Genomic DNA, 16,075 nt, shown 5'->3' on the forward strand with positions numbered 1-16,075 from the left:
ATGACAATAATTAACAACACTGTTAGAATTTAAATGCAAATTTTCAACAATCCTTCAAAAACCTGTGGTAGGTCAACTATATGCATCAAAGGCACAATTGTGTATGTTGTATTGTCAGATTTTAAACAAAACTGGTAGGCTGTAAAGATAATACAGGAGAACAAATAATACCTGGAAGTAAATGCACTTTAAACAAACCGATGACAAAGCAAATAATACTTATAAAGTTATTCATTCGGTTCTGATCTGTACTGCTCTAATTACCCAGAAGACACTGTCTCTGAAAGGAAAAAATTTTGGAAAATTGAGAAAATTCTTTTTTCTTCTCACATTTGTCACCTTGAAATCTGAGAAAAACCAATAAACAGAAACATGCAGTTAATTTTAACAGAAAAAAATTAAAGCCATAATGCATGGGAACACTGACTTATTAATACCTGGAAGATAGTGATTTGATTAATTACTTAATTAATCTTATCTCTGGTTTTACAATATCTTTCATCTGTATAGAACTGTGCTTTTTTTTTTTTTTTTACTTGTTATTCTTTCTTGTAAATGTTTAAAATACATTTATCATCTACCATATTACATCTAGGTGTCTGATTTCAGGTTCTCCTATTCTGGTATGGCTCCCATCCATCTTGTATTGCAAAGTTACGTGAAGACTTTAAATTCCTTGTATCCAATGTTCTGCTCAGGGACAGGTTTCAATAGCAGCCAATAATGTCATATTCTCAAAGCCATAAAACTATTTCTTGGTAAACTGTAAATGAAGATACGTCAGCAAGTTGGAACCACAAAATTAAATTGCTCATAATATTAAATAATTTTCTTATCAGAAAAAGATAATCATTCACTGACAAAGAGATATGATCGATATAAACTTGAATAGCAACATATTTGTAGGTATCTTTTAAAGGCTATCTTGTTTTCATGATCTTCAGAAATTCCTTCATAATGCAAATAGAACTGAAAGCCTAATGCAAATGATTTCCTGCAAATGTTTGCTTACACTTTTAAATGAAATTGCTTCATTATTGCTTGTTCCTTGTTTCTGTTCACTCCCTACAGATATTCAGATAAAAGATGTATTTATGCTGGAAGGTACAATGGGACAAAAAGCAGCTGAGCTTACCTCCTCTTTCTTTTCCTGTATAAATTTTATTAAACTGCATAGATTCCTTGCAGGCATCTAACTCCCAAGGAAAGCAGTGGGCAATATATGCAAAAGTAGGAAGAGAGTGCCAAAGTGCTTTAAGGCTCTACATCCTAATCTTAGTTTTCTTCTTCTGTAAAGTGAAGACAACTTTAAAGGAGTAACACACTCAAGACAGCAAAGAGTTTTGTCACTTCAGTAGCAGGGCTTTGCATAGGAACTTGAAGATATATGGATGCATTTCTGCATCCTGAGTTGGGTTTCTCTCAGGTCTAACAGCTAGGTCTCTCTACCAGACTGTGGTGAAAAATCATGCTGAATTCTCATCTTCAGCCAGTTCAGATTCTACAGGTCTGTCTTCTGTTATTTGGCTGGCTTGCATTTAAGTTCGTCTCACCTAGAGTGAGAGGAGCTCTGGGGCTATGCTCTACAATTCATTAGCTATAGTTGCTGCTACTGGATGGTGGGTCTTCCCTCTCCCCCCACTACCCTTCCACAACTAAGAGTCTTTCTAAGCCGCTATCTTTGCTAAGCCACTATCCATCGTATTTGAGAAGTCGTGGCAGTCCAGTGAAGTTCCCACTGACTGGGAAAGGGGAAACATAAACCCCATTTTTAAAAAGGGAAAAAAGGAAGACCTGGGGAACTACAGGCCAGTCAGTCTCACCTCTGTGCCCGGGAAGATCATGGAACAGATCCTCCTGGAAGCTATGCTAAGGCACATGGAGGACAGGGAGGTGATTTGAGACAGCCAGCATGGCTTCACCAAGGGCAAGTCCTGCCTGACCAACCCAGTGGCCTTCTATGATGGAGTGACCACATCAGTGGACATGGGAAGGGCTACAGATGTCGTCTACCTGGACCTCTGTAAGGCCTTTGACACAGTCCCCCACAACATCCTTCTCTCTCAACTGGAGAGGTATGGATTTGATGGGTGGACTGTCCGGTGGGTGAGGAATTGGTTAGATGGTCGCATCCAGAGGGTAGTGGTCAATGGCTCAATGTCCAGATGGAGATCAGTGACAAGTGGTGTCCCATGGGGGTCCATATTGGGACCGGTACTGTTTAATATCTTCATCAATGACATAGGGAGTGGGATCGAGCGCACCCTCAGCAAGTTGACAGATGACACCAAGCTGAGTGGTGTGGTCGACACACCAGAGGGACGGGATGCCATCCAGGGGGACCTGGACAAGCTCAAGAAGTGGGCCTGCGTGAACCTCATGAGGTTCAACAAGGCCAAGTGCAAGGTCCTGCACCTGGGTCGGGGCAACCCCCGGTATCACTACAGGCTGGGGGATGAAGGGATTGAGAGCAGCCCTGCCGAGAAGGACTTGGGGGTACTGGTGGATGAAAAGCTGGACATGAGCCAGCAATGTGCGCTCACAGCCCAGAAGGCCAAGCGTATCCTGGGCTGCATCAAAAGAAGCGTGGCCAGCAGGTCGAGGGAGGTGATTCTGCCCCTCTACTCTGCTCTGGGGAGACCCCACCTGGAGTCCTGCTTCCAGCTCTGGAGCCCTCAGCATAAGGAAGACACAGACCTGTTGGAGTGGGTCCAGAGGAGGGTCACGAAAATGATAAGGGGAATGGAACACCTCTCCTATGAAGACAGGCTGAGAGAGTTGGGGTTGTTCAGCCTGGAGGAGAGAAGGCTTCGGGGAGACCTCATTGCAGCCTATCAGTACTTCAAGGGGGCTTATAAAAAAGATGGGGACAAACTTTTTAGCAGGGCCTGTAGTGACAGGACAAGGGGGAATGGTTTTAAACTGAAAGAAGGTAGGTTTAGATTGGATATAAGGAAGAAATGTTTTACGCTGAGGGTGGTGAAACACTGGCACAGGTTGCCCGGAGAGGTGGTGGATGCCCCATCCCTGGAAACATTCGAGGTCAGGTTGGATGGGGCTCTGAGCAACCTGATCTAGTTGAAGATGTCCCTGCCCATGGCAGGGGGGTTGGACTAGACGACCTTTAGAGGTCCCTTCCAACCCAAACTATTCTGTGATTCTATGATTCTTTCAACCCTGGTTCTGACCATGGTTTTCTTAACAGTTTATTGGGAACTGCACCAATGAATGCGTAGACTGCTTTCTGTTAACGCCTAGAGAGGACCCAGTCCAAAGGCTCAGGATGGGTCCATTTCTTAGAACTCAGACACCTGGATTGTACACAAAACTGCACTCTGAATGAGACACAGTTGCTCATTACTATTGTTAGAAGTGATACATTTGACATGAACTCTAAAAATAAGGAAATCTAGAACTCTAACCCTTTGCCCAGGTTTTCTGTGATCACTGGCAACGTATGATGTTCTGATACAACATACTTTAACAGTGTCCTGATGAAAATTCAGTCTTGAGGTTCCTATTGATAATGGCAGCTGGTTATACTTTACCATGAAACACAGCTTGTTTTCGTTATTCACCACTAACTCTGAGGGAGAAGACAGCAGCTTTCATACACTTACAATTGGTTGAAAATTAAATTCCTTGTTTTAAGGCATAAAAAACATTGAATAACTTATATCAATGTCTATTGATATCAATATATCAATATTGATATCAATATATCAATTGATCTATATATCAATTACCTATCAAAGTAAAGCAATGGATGAAAGATACAGTTCTAGTTTTAAAATTAAGCATCTTAAAAAAAAAAAGATTTAAAAAAAAATGACAAACTGGTCTCTCAGAGGTTATTAATAATCCACAGCATGAGAGAGAAAATAAAAGGATTTTTAAATAGTATATAACTATAGAGAGAACAATACATCCAGGGGAAAAAAAAAACAAACCACACAACAAAAAAGTCCCAACTTTTAACACTGACATTGGCAGCCTCTCAGCTGGTCCTTCATAACTTTGGATTCAGGAAATCAGAGGTATTAAGTGAAATGCAGCAATCCAAAAGCAGCATCAAGGTCTTAGGAACACGAGCAGACTTGTCTCAAGATGTCAAAGAGATTAAATCCCAGAACTATACGCAGCCAGGGGTAAGGAAAAGGGAGTTTACAACTTTCAACCTAAGTTTCAAGCCCACTCATCTGTTTACTTTCTCCAATTGCTATTCCTCCTATATACGTTCTTCAATAAATCGTCCCTCAACTCTGACTTCAAGCACAGGTTTTGAACTTCTGAAAGTCTGTGACAGTCACCCTCACCAAGCCTTGCTGTGCATTGGAGTATACCTTGTGAGGTATGGAAGACATAGAAAATGTGGTCCAGGCTCAGCCAGCCTAAAACATACCCATGCCCTAAGGGCTGGCTATAGGTTTTTAGAAGTGCCAGTAGAGAGATCAGGCACAGAAATTTAGGTGTAGCCTTGGCCTGTTATTCCACTAAGAATAAAAATTAAAAACCATGAAGTTTACTGCAGTAAAACATATGTAAAGTAAGGAACTCTCAAAGTATGTATCTGACTGGATGACTCAGACCTTATTTATATTTTTCTTATGATTAACGTTTTGCTGGCAACATCACCATATAAAATAAGACACCGTTCAACACTTTCAAGGCAACAACACCATATAAAAATAAGACACCATTCAACACTTTCAAGGCAACATCATTGTACACCCTAAAATTAAGCATCATAAGTTTAGTTATCCTCAGAATAATTACATTAAAGTTTCACTGGCACTTTGGACAAGTCTGTGATGTTATAACTTCAGCTTAAAATAGTGACCAATTTAAACTAAACATTTGTTTAACATATTGTCGTCCAACATGGATTTAATAGTAGTTTAGAACTGTAATCTTGGTGTTTTTCATTAGTCTGTATCTTTTTGTCATCATTTATCTAAACTATGTAAGCATTAAGTCTGTGGGACTATGACCAGTACACCAAGGTCAAGTCCATTAGAAAAAAAGGAGTCTCTATTAAGAAGTTCTTTGAAATGTGCTGTAATTTCCAAACGTTCCTCAGGAATGTAATTCTTTTTTAGTACTATGAATTTCAATACCACTACTTGCAAAGATGGTATGAGAGTAAAAGTGCCCAAGAACCTCAACAGTAATTACAGTAGTAAACCTAGCAGAGGCCTTTGGAACAAGGACAGTTACAGCAATTTTGATTTGGCAAATTACATTAAACTAATCTTAATTCTTTTTACAGCAAAGTAGCAGCCTTTGAAAGATCACAGAATGGCTGAGGTTGGAGGGGACCTCCAGAGGTCATCTGGTCCAACCCCCAAAGATGGGAAAGAGCAGCAGATGCTGCGTATCTTGATACTGGTCAAGTTTTTGATTTTTGTCTCATATGCAAAATTAATTGGAATAGTATAAAATTAATTGGAAAACCACATGAAAATAAATAACAATAGCTCCCCATCAAACTGAATGTACTTTTTAGCTGGGTTTACTTTATACTTACCTGCTATTTTAATTTGTGATTCCAAAAGTGGAATAAACAGTACATTTATGAAATATGATTTGAGTTGCAAGAACACTGGAACAGGGATTAAAAATCAAATTAATCATGACAAATTGAAAAAGTTATCTGAACAAATCAGAACACAATTTAATAACAACAAAGGTGGTCACATACGAAGGAACAGTCAGCTCTGTGAATACAGATAGCCATCTAGCAGGAAAGTCTTTGGAAACTTTGGGGATTACAAGTAGAATATGAACCGGGAGCACAAGGTACAAGACATCTGTCCCTTTTCATCAGTATGGGCAATGCTAAACCAGAATACCATCCCCATTTTGGACATCACACTTGCAGAAAGACGTGGACCTAGTGTAGGGAATCTGGAAGCTGGCAAAAGCGTGATCAGGGATCAGGAAAACACAAGAAAGGTTGGGAAGAATTGAGGCCATTTAGATTTAGGAGGAATACAGCAGTCTTTGCAAAGAAAGGCTGCCTCAGAAAGGGTGGGATTTGTCTGTTCTCAGCAGTGGTAGAGGCTTAAAGTGCTGTGACAGAGGTGGTGGTTAGACCTCGGAAAAAGTTTCATTTAAGCCAGTTAACCCCTGGAACAGATTGCCTAGGCAGAGTAGGGAGTATCTACTGCTGGTAGTCCTTAAGAACAGGTAAAATAGGAACCTGAACAGATGCAGGTAGAGCTGATCCTACCTTAGGACAGGGGTCCCTATTGGTCTTACACTCCATGATTATCCTTCCACAGTCTTTTCACTTAAGTTTCACTGCACTTCTTCCTTGGCCTCACCCCTTACTACTTAGCTTTCAGCTCATTCCTAAAGCCTTGGCCACCCCTATACTCAAGAAATCATAGGGAATGATATAAAGAGCTGGTGTCATACTCTTACTCTTCATGTGCATTATTCTCTTCTTTCACTTGCATCTTCCTTGTATCTTAGGGAACATGCACCACCCTGCGTGCATGCACGCATGCGCATGTGTACTTTTTAAACACAAGAAGCTCCCATTCCTGATTAGCCTTAAAAAGCCACCAAAATAAATGTTTGGTAACACATGCTTCTTAATCAAGTTGCATCAGTACACCTCACAATGCCATTTCAGAGTTATGATGCAGTTGGTAATAGCTGAGATTGTACAGTATACAGAGGTGACACATTTCTTTCTAAAATAAAAGTATGAGTAAATATCAAATAGCAACACTAACTCACATTATGTCATCAGTTTTGAAGAGGAAATGACCTTATAGATTAATGAGGAATTCTGCCTAGAAGTCAAAGGTATGATATAGTCTTATATTATTAAACAAGAGCTAGATATGATCTGACCTACTTCAAACAGCCCAGCATTTAATAGAAGAGAAAAAGGCAGAGTACCAAGAGTCCATATTTATCTCTGGTGTAACACCAACGAAGCCAACAGAATTCCTTGAAGTTCACTGTGCCTCAGAGCACCACATGGCAAGTGCCACAGGTCATCCTGTAAGCTGCAAGGTATGATGGATGGAAAAAGCAATGCCATTTTCCATTCCTATTTAGGAAACATTATACTAAGAAATACGATACCACAGGACTGTATCTCAGAAAATGTCTGTTTATTTATGTAAAAATTGATGTATAAATTCACTAAACAATTTTACAAATTCAAATACGAACATACTCCAGGAAGTCCTCTGGAATGAAGAAATCGCAAACTTTCCTAGGAAGTTCAATTTTTTCTATACTTTATACACTAAACATAATTATGTTATAAATAATATACAAGTAAACACTACATTTTATATACAAATTTCTTGAAAAGCAGTCAGGAATTAAACAGGCTATACTTTATTTTTTCAAAATCCTAGAACTAGGAGATCATTCATCCATCTGATCAAGTCAGACTTACTATATTAATCCCCAGACTAGAGAGAGTGATTCCCTTATTCTTAGCGCTGACACCAAACACGATAGTGTTCCCAGACCCTCCTGAAGGTGTGTTCTAAATAGACAAGACATTAATAGATAATGACTGGGAACAGAGCACATAAACACCTTTTAAAAAATTAACAAACCTGGATTTCCTTGGACATATGAGCAATAAGAAGAAATCACCTAGCATCTTTTTAGAAAATGCATCTAAAAATTTCCCATTCATAGTCTGCTTCTGGCTTTACACTCCATGATGAGGGCCACTATTACTTGTGATGATAAGGGGTCTCTGCTCTGGCCAAAGTTGTCAGCAACTGACAGCACTTCACATTTAGCACTTGCACTCCGTTCAGTATTTTTAACCCAAGTTCTGCACTTCCAGAACAAGACCCTTGCCAACGAATTGAGAACTGAGCAGTCCCAGGGAAGAGGGACGAAAGGAGCTGTTAATTTCCCACTATTTCCAGTGCGTCTGTGTCACCCTGTTTACATCATGCATCATTCATCTGCTGTGATGAAATGCAACCCCGTGTTTTAAAAAAAGACCTCTGTAACAGTGAGGATACTATATCTTTGTGAGAAGTGTTTCACATATTTTCCATGGGCACAAACTGCTCCTGCTTCTATTTAAATCTCCGTAGCTCCTTCGGGGGACATTATTCACTTCAGGAAGTTCATTCAGAAGGTGCTTAGCATAAGAGGAGGAAAAGCCAGCATGGCAGCAGACAGCAACATGGCTCCTGAAGAAAAGCCGAGCGCTACTCCTGCAAAAAGGGCTGTCCACAAGATCCGAATGGCCAGCCTAGTCTTCAGCTTGGCACGAGGTTGGCAGCAGTGGGTATCTGACCACCATGTAAAGCAAGCCCAAGAGCCCTCTGGATGGGTCCCCCCTGCAGAAGACTTATCAGCTTACCCTGTACAAGAAAGATCCTTTGAAAAATGGCCAATTCCATCTGTCAAGAGGGACCAAGGAAAAGATGACGAAAAATCCTCAGCAAAGGAATCAGTAACAATAAGGAATGCTGAAAAAAAATCAAGGGAATCAGATGAAGCCCTCAAAAAGTTCAGTTTTAAAAGCAAAGAGGTGACCAAAACAGTTGTAAGCAAAGCCTACGAACGAGGAGGTGATGTTAGCCTCCTCAGTGAAAGATACGAGAATAAGAATAGTAGCTCAGAGATGACCAAGCTTAAAGAAGAATCAAGTGCTATTGACAAAATTCTTAGTGACAAACTATCTCCAACCATAAGGAGAAAGTGTTCAAACATGGTATCAGAGCTGACCAAGGGCTGGAAACAGATGGAACAGGAGGACAAAGAGGGGGCTAAGGAAGAACTGCTGCTTAAGCGTCACGATGACAGCCTGGATGCAGAGGACAGTGGCTATGGGGAAGCAGAGGACAAACTCGAGCAAGAAGACAGCGACCGAGAGGTGACGGCTGTGAGGATTAAACGACCTGTGCCATCTTTGTAAGTAAAACATCTTTATTACATTATCACAAATGGTCAGCAGACCCTGACAGAGGTACAGGTGTCCATGAGGAAAACGGGGGGAAAAAAATGGTAGGAAATGGTCAAAGAGAAACTATTACTCTTGAAGAAAATAAATAAAAATATCCAGGAAAACTTTCACATATCTCTCTGTGCTTAAGTATTTAGTCAACAACATCTGACTGCAGTCTTGGGTTTTATGTGCTATATACGTAATAGACACAGGAAGTTATATTTGGGAAATATTAATTATATTGAACTTTCACACTGGATTTACTGGTTCATCAAAATCACTACTTAGTTCTTAATACTTCAGTCCATATTTCAGAATAACAATTTTTACCTCAGCAAAAGCCCACAGCTATTCATTTATTTCAGCAAATGTTGTCTAAAGTAATATACTTGAAAAATAGTATTTCCAAATATTTATTCATTGTTTTGCTTAGTATAAATTGTAAATATTCTTGGGAGTAACTTGCAGAGAATGTCCAAAATAGACATTGCAGGAATTACTTTTAAGTACATCTTAACAGAAGCTGGGTTCACTGCTTCTCTTTGGAAGCTTTCCATGGATTTGGAATTCATCAAGTTAAAGAATGGAAACTTTCACAGGAGTTGGGACCCCAAACGTACGTTAGAAAGCATCCAGCCTGCCTCGAACTCTGCAGGATTGATTTGAAATGTGCTATACGTTATAAAACATTTGACAAAAAAGAACATTTAAATCATCAATAGATTCTTCAAATTCAAGGTCTCTCTTTGGGTACACTATCATAAGGGGCAGGGGGGAGGAAGTACGTTCATTGAATATGTTGTGGAAGTAGCAGTTTCTGACATACAGACTTCCTTATGCCTGTAAATGGTGTGAAGAAAAAGGAAGCAGAATCTGTTACTCATCTACAGAGTTATTACAGGTTCTACTTAAAATTTTGAAGTAACAAATTCATAGCTTCAGACGGTTTTGAGTGATACTTCTCTCAGTAAAGGGCTCATGCTTGAAGATTACTACACAACAGCAGGCACATATTAAATTTGGAGCCCAGGCAGAAAACAAGTAAAGTTCAGCCATAGCCATGCAGTCCTTGGGAAGTCTCCCAGAAGAGCAGAGGAACAGCAGAGGCTGGTAGAAATTCTCCAGTTTCCTTTCCCAGAGATCTCCAGCAGAGCCACCTTTCCAGAAGACAGCTACAAACAGTTGTGCTGTGGCCAGACTTGCCAATGGGCAGATGCCAAACTAATTCATCACTCTCTTGTCAGTAAAAGATTAAAAGATCCATATGTCCAATGCTGCAAGATGGGAAACTGTAGGCAGCTGTTATAGACACAACACGCTGTTTGCTCCAGTCCTCTGTTTTACAAACTTGGTAATTCCCTGGAACAAAGACAGCAGAAGTGAACATGTGGTTGAGCCTGAACTGTTTCAGTGTAAAACCTCACTTCTAGCTGTAAAATTGTGATGAAGGAGAGCGCAGCCTCTGAGGCCAGGGTGCACCGAGCCGTGGCCAAGGCGCAGCCCACGGGCTGCCCGCTGGCTTCGCTGGGCAGGGAGGACAGATGGAGGCGTAACTTCAACCAAGACAGGGTTCAGCAGAGCTCGTCTGCCCGAGCCTGCAGGGAGGGAAGAGGCTGGCACCAGGACATGGGTTCCTACCAGGAGCCATCCTGTGGTGGGGCCCGATTCTCCACTGCTTCTACTCTGTGTCCATCACCTGCACGCACGCGACGCCAGCACAAGCTAAGCACGAGGCAATCTGAGACAAAAAGGCAGGGTTTTCACCCACCCAATTAGCCTGTATGTAACGGACTAGCAAGGCAGCAGGAATCGGAGGATCAGGGCCAGTATGTTCATACTGTATCCTAAACGCTATTTCAGAAATGAAAAACTGGGACTAGCACTGATGAAAATGGCAAAAGACTTCGCAATCCTTTGCAGACAGGCAGGCAGGCTGTACCATTCCCACTGCTCAGGTTTTATAACTCACTACTAGCGAGCATTTACCATGATCAACATTAGACTATGACTAACATAGTAATGGATTTCAGCCATATGGTACTTTTTAGCACAGCTATCTGAACACATACAGTTATTTTAACTATTCAGATTGGGGATTAGAATGATGCTTTGCTGTACAGTTGACCAGTCATCTACCACAAGGAGCAAATGGTTAATGGCCAAACTGAAAAAAGCTCTCCAGTGACCTAGAGCTTGAAAGTTTGTGGCCTCTGCTTTGGGGAGAGACCACGTGCACTGTCCTTTGACAAAAGTTAGGACCTCAAAACAAAGATTTCACACATACAGTGGGGACAGAGGATACATTTGCAGCTGATATTATCTGTAAATAACCTCAATTAAAACAAATTGCTCACATTAAAATGCTATAGTAGAAACAAAATTTGCTATCTTTCTGTTAAACTTTACATATATTTTCCCCATACGTCTAATTTTAGTGCTGCTACCTAGGAAAAAAACAATTAACCATATTTACTGAGGTGCAAATGATTGAAGTAACACACTCTACTTACAGCTTTCTCTTCCACTGAAATCTGACCTAAGTCATTTTCTGCACTTACAGTGCTGTTATCAGGACTGGGGAATTGAAGGACTTTCTCAGGTGTCATGGCCCTTGGAGAGAAGGGGGAGCAGCTGGCTGTGGCTGAGGGATCAGCTCTCTGTCATGGGATCTGCTCATCAGCATTACTGAGAACTGTCTTCTAAGCAATTTTGATTCACTTAGGGTTCCCCCCCCCCTTCACTGATACCTTCCCACATGAAAAGCTGGGGAAGTAATCAATCTGAGCTTCAGCTGGAATTAGGACTGCGCTGGCACAGGGTTTCTATGGCTTTTGGGAGATCCATAGGTTTCAGGAAACAAATTGCTTTGCGTAACCAAACCCTGTGCCCACAGTTCCTCTGGGCAATGAAGCCACAATTCAGGGCAAGGGACAAAGGATCACAGCTTTCCCTTTCTCTGTATGACAACAGCTTATATACAGGAGGATTTGGTTTATCATTAGGAAACAAAACTGTCTAGCTTTACGCCACTGATATATTTTAATGCTTTCCTGCCAACACCTACCTGTTAATCATTTACATGCACAAAACCACAGGTACATACACACTGCCTACTCTGCAGTCACACCACAGAAGAATGTGTTGCATTTACTTGGCAACACTATGTGCTCGATTCTTCTGATCCTTTTCACCTTATTGATAGGCAAGTGTATTTTCCAGCTTTTTAAATACAGTTTCTCAATATAGCTAAGCCAGGCTAAAGGCAACCCCACAGCTAAAAGAGTGGTCCTGCTCTCCTGCTCCTTCTTCTATCCCTGGCACTAAGCGCCTGCACTTCTTGCTCTAGCACTATAGTGCTGCCCAGTACTATCATCCTTCTGGTGCACAGACCTGAACTGGGGACATCTCCATCATTCCTATTCTCTCTTTCAACAAGCTTAGTAGAAAACAAAGGAATGCCCAAATAGCAGGGAAACAAATTTTTCTGCAGGTTTACAGTCCTCTATACTGTTTTGCTAACTGTATTTTGGGTCTCTGGTGTTACTGTTAATATTCAGCTGACATTACTGGGGAGGTTTCAGAGCAGCCTTCTGGGGAGTAAAAATATTAGAAAACAAATTACTTTGGCACAACCACAGCACAACGTACTCCCTAGCCGAGCTCTGTACAGACACAATGACAGGATGTGGACAGCACAGAGGCTAGCTCAGACTATCTATACCTCCCCCACAACATGTGAGATTGGCCACTAGAGAAAAGAGTATGAACAATTTGTCTGCCTGGAGTCATCCAGCAATATGATGTTGCTGCAGGCGCGCGCGCGCACACACACACACACACATCAATAAGACCTCTGAAGGTCTTTCCTTATCCTTTGACCTTGACACAAACCTCAGTAGCCCTAAGTTTCTTTCAGGCTTGTACCCTGACAGTGGGAATGGGAATTTTGGACTTCAATACTTGTTCAGACCCATACTTCAAATACATAAGTGTAGGCAGAGCTACCACACTCTATTAGATTTTTGTTGTTTTAAACATTGACATCTATTACAGGGGACAGATTTTTATAGACACTACCCTTTGCTTTTCAGCCAAGAATAGCTGAGGACCCAGTCCGTACATTTACAGTTATGGTCCTCTATAACATCAGGGCAGGTGGAAATGGGGAGCTGCATAACTGACCAAAGGTATAGAAAGTGCAGATAATCAGCAACATAATGCTATAGGGGGGCGAAACAGTAAGTCATTCTGGGCAAAAGTTTGTCAAAATAGGCTCAAATCTAGGCTGGAGAGTGGTAATGTAGATGAAATCAAGCTGTGATCAGCGGATTTGCTTTTGAGTGCAGACTGGAACACGGACTAAAAGCCCCCAAAGAACTAATTTAGAAGTAGTGAACTCATGCCATCTGGTGGTTAGCATCTCGTCTGGAAAAACAGTTACCAAGTTAATAGAAGAGATTAACTGTGAAATGAGATGAAATGCAAAGCCCAAATGCCCTTTTTGTTTCTTTCAGTGCAAGCAGGTTTAGCGAAGAAGCAAGTACCAAAGCCCACAGGAAATACAGCCCCGTTAACAGCCTGAAGGACAGATGGCAAGAATGGGCCGACCAGCACATGATAACGCAGAAGCTGAATCCCTTCAGCGAGGAATTTGACCATGAGCTGGCCATGTCCACACGCCTGCACAAAGGAGATGAAGGGTACGGCCGTCCAAAGGAAGGAACCAAAACTGCTGAAAGGGCCAAGAGAGCCGAGGCCCACATCCACCGGGAGATTAGAGACATGTGCTTCATCATTGAATCAATGGCTAAGCCACGGCCCGACGGCAAGATCCAAGTCACTTTTGGGGAACTCTTCGAGAGATATGTTCGTATTTCGGATAAGGTTGTTGGGATTCTCATGAGAGCCAGGAAACATGGGCTGGTGGACTTTGAGGGAGAAATGTTATGGCAAGGAAGGGATGATAATGTCGTAATTACTTTATTAAAATAAGCCTGCTACAATAAGAGCAACTTGTTTTGATAAACCTTTTTCCACTTCTCCCTTGCTACTAGCGTTTGCACATTTTGAATACAAGATTCCCCCCGTTCACCTGCACAGAAGAGACATTGAGCATTTTTCTGAATATTTATTTTATAACTACTGTGTGATAATGCAAGCATCCGAATGGATTTTTCTCTGTACCAGGAGGGCTTGCAGGACACTTCAGTTAATTACTACATGAATAATAAAGAGAAAAATCTGTACTGAATATAAAAACCCATAGCAATATAAATAGCTACAAATAAATTCCAATTTTTACTTGTTCTTACATTCAAGATCTTCCCAACTATTTAAACTGCGATATCAGGAATACAAACCATGCCAGATCAGAAGCTGAATGACAATATAAACTCAGACCAAGTTTTTCATCTCTGGAAGTGATCTTGTGCACGTATTTCCTAATTAATCTATTTATATGCATGTAAAAAGTTTTATTTGAACACAGAATCAAGGATACATTTGTTTCTTTTACAAACAGGATATGCAAATACTACTGCAGTATTATCTTGTGACAACTATTGACACAACTTTATCTTACATATCACATACAAACTAAGACAAAATACTTTTTATAAATGAGGTTTCATATTTAATGTATTTACATAACTAATTTATTAGTTTCATATTTAGAGTTATGGATGTTGGAGAAAAAACACCCAATAGAATGTAATGCACAAAAAAGTTTTTAATAGATAGCCACATAGAAAATACCTCCTACGCAGCATTGTGCAACGTATCATCTGATTATCTATGTAAATACGGTTCTTATAAATACAGGGGAAAATAACATGTAACATAAAAAACAGTCAGGTACTTGTACTGTTGTGTATAGTAAAACAGTGACTACAATCAGCATCTTCCATTGAAATGTACTTCTGTGAGAAAAGATACAGAAACAGTGTTCGTAACTAAAATCAACTAACTTTAAGGAAAATGGTGTTTCATATTACACAGAAACACTGGCCTAGTTTTACAGCATTTGCCGTTTGAACCATTCTGATGTCACTGAAATAATATATTTCAGTCCAGGTGATGCTGAAGATGAGTAAACGCTAATGAACTAATACTTCTAGGTCTTAAAATTGTTTGTATTATGCACAAATCTTAGACATCTGTAAGGCCTATAATGCTTACTGGATTATATAGATCACTGTTTCTCTAAACTACTACTGTAAAAATAGCCATCCTAGTAAAAATGTGCTTCACATGAAAAGCATTTGTTTCGGAGCAAGATGCCTGGGCAACTAATTTCCATAATGAAAAAAAAAAATGTTTTTTTTCCCCATAAGATTCTTTCAAACTGAAAGAGCAAATATCTTCTTAGAGAAGAAAAGTATATGAACATCTTGTCTCTGTGATAAAACAAGTATTGCTAACTTACTATGAGAGTACAGGTACTCCAGTTTGAAGCTCCAATGAACACATAAATCAAATATAAGTTAGTGATACAAGAACTGATTACTATGTCTATTGTCAGTCTGTATAAATCATTAGTATTTTAGGCACAGTTATATGTTGTGAACCTAAGGAAGAAAAAAAATTAATTACAACATGGATTCAGTGGAACTTACTTAACGTTTTCTTGAGATCTCTCAGACTACTCAAGTTGACCTGCAAAACTGACCTCTAAGTTTAACACATATATCAGGGTATTTACCTGCATATTCTTACCTTATTCTTTACATCTTTATATAATGACCTTTACAGCTGTCTAAATTGTTATGAGGAAATTTGGTTGTCAAAGGAATACAGGAACTATAAATAAAAGCCTTAATTGATTATTTCTTAGGTTATTCCTCCCACACACTAGACAAGAAATACGCGTGCATATTCTGTGAAGTAAAACATCACTAAGTTTTTTCAAAATGTAAGTACATTCTCCTGTTCACAGGCAGTTAAAAATATTTCCCTGTGAAGGTTTCTCTGTCCAAAGCACCAAAACAAGATTCCAGAGTGCATGGAAATGAAACAGTTCTTATACAAAATACCTGTACAAAGAATACACACTAAAGGCACATAAGTATTAAGTGAATTACGTATTTCTGCTCACGAGAACTCTCATCCTACCACAGGACAGCACAGCAG

General features: G+C 40.2%; 1 protein-coding gene across 1 annotated transcript; it reads left to right on the forward strand.

Annotated features, from left to right (window-relative positions):
* Window positions 1–8,089: 8,089 nt before the first annotated feature.
* On the forward strand, window positions 8,090–15,769 carry ABRA (actin binding Rho activating protein). Its single transcript, XM_076329248.1, has 2 exons — window positions 8,090–8,913; window positions 13,462–15,769. Exons 1-2 carry the CDS (start codon window positions 8,162–8,164, stop codon window positions 13,937–13,939), a joined length of 1,230 nt encoding a protein of 409 aa, XP_076185363.1. The 5' UTR covers window positions 8,090–8,161; the 3' UTR covers window positions 13,940–15,769.
* Window positions 15,770–16,075: the final 306 nt, after the last annotated feature.

The sequence above is a fragment of the Aptenodytes patagonicus genome, chromosome 2, assembly GCF_965638725.1.
Source record: "Aptenodytes patagonicus chromosome 2, bAptPat1.pri.cur, whole genome shotgun sequence".
In the NCBI taxonomy this organism is placed as follows: domain Eukaryota; kingdom Metazoa; phylum Chordata; class Aves; order Sphenisciformes; family Spheniscidae; genus Aptenodytes; species Aptenodytes patagonicus.

What these genes read in the sequence shown, in the direction of transcription:
- ABRA (XM_076329248.1), top strand. Translation starts at nt 8,162, where the DNA reads ATGGCAGCAGACAGCAACATGGCTCCTGAAGAAAAGCCGAGCGCTACT. An exon ending in AAACGACCTGTGCCATCTTT is followed by an intron (nt 8,914 to 13,461) that starts GTAAGTAAAACA and finishes TGTTTCTTTCAG; the next exon opens with TGCAAGCAGGTTTAGCGAAG.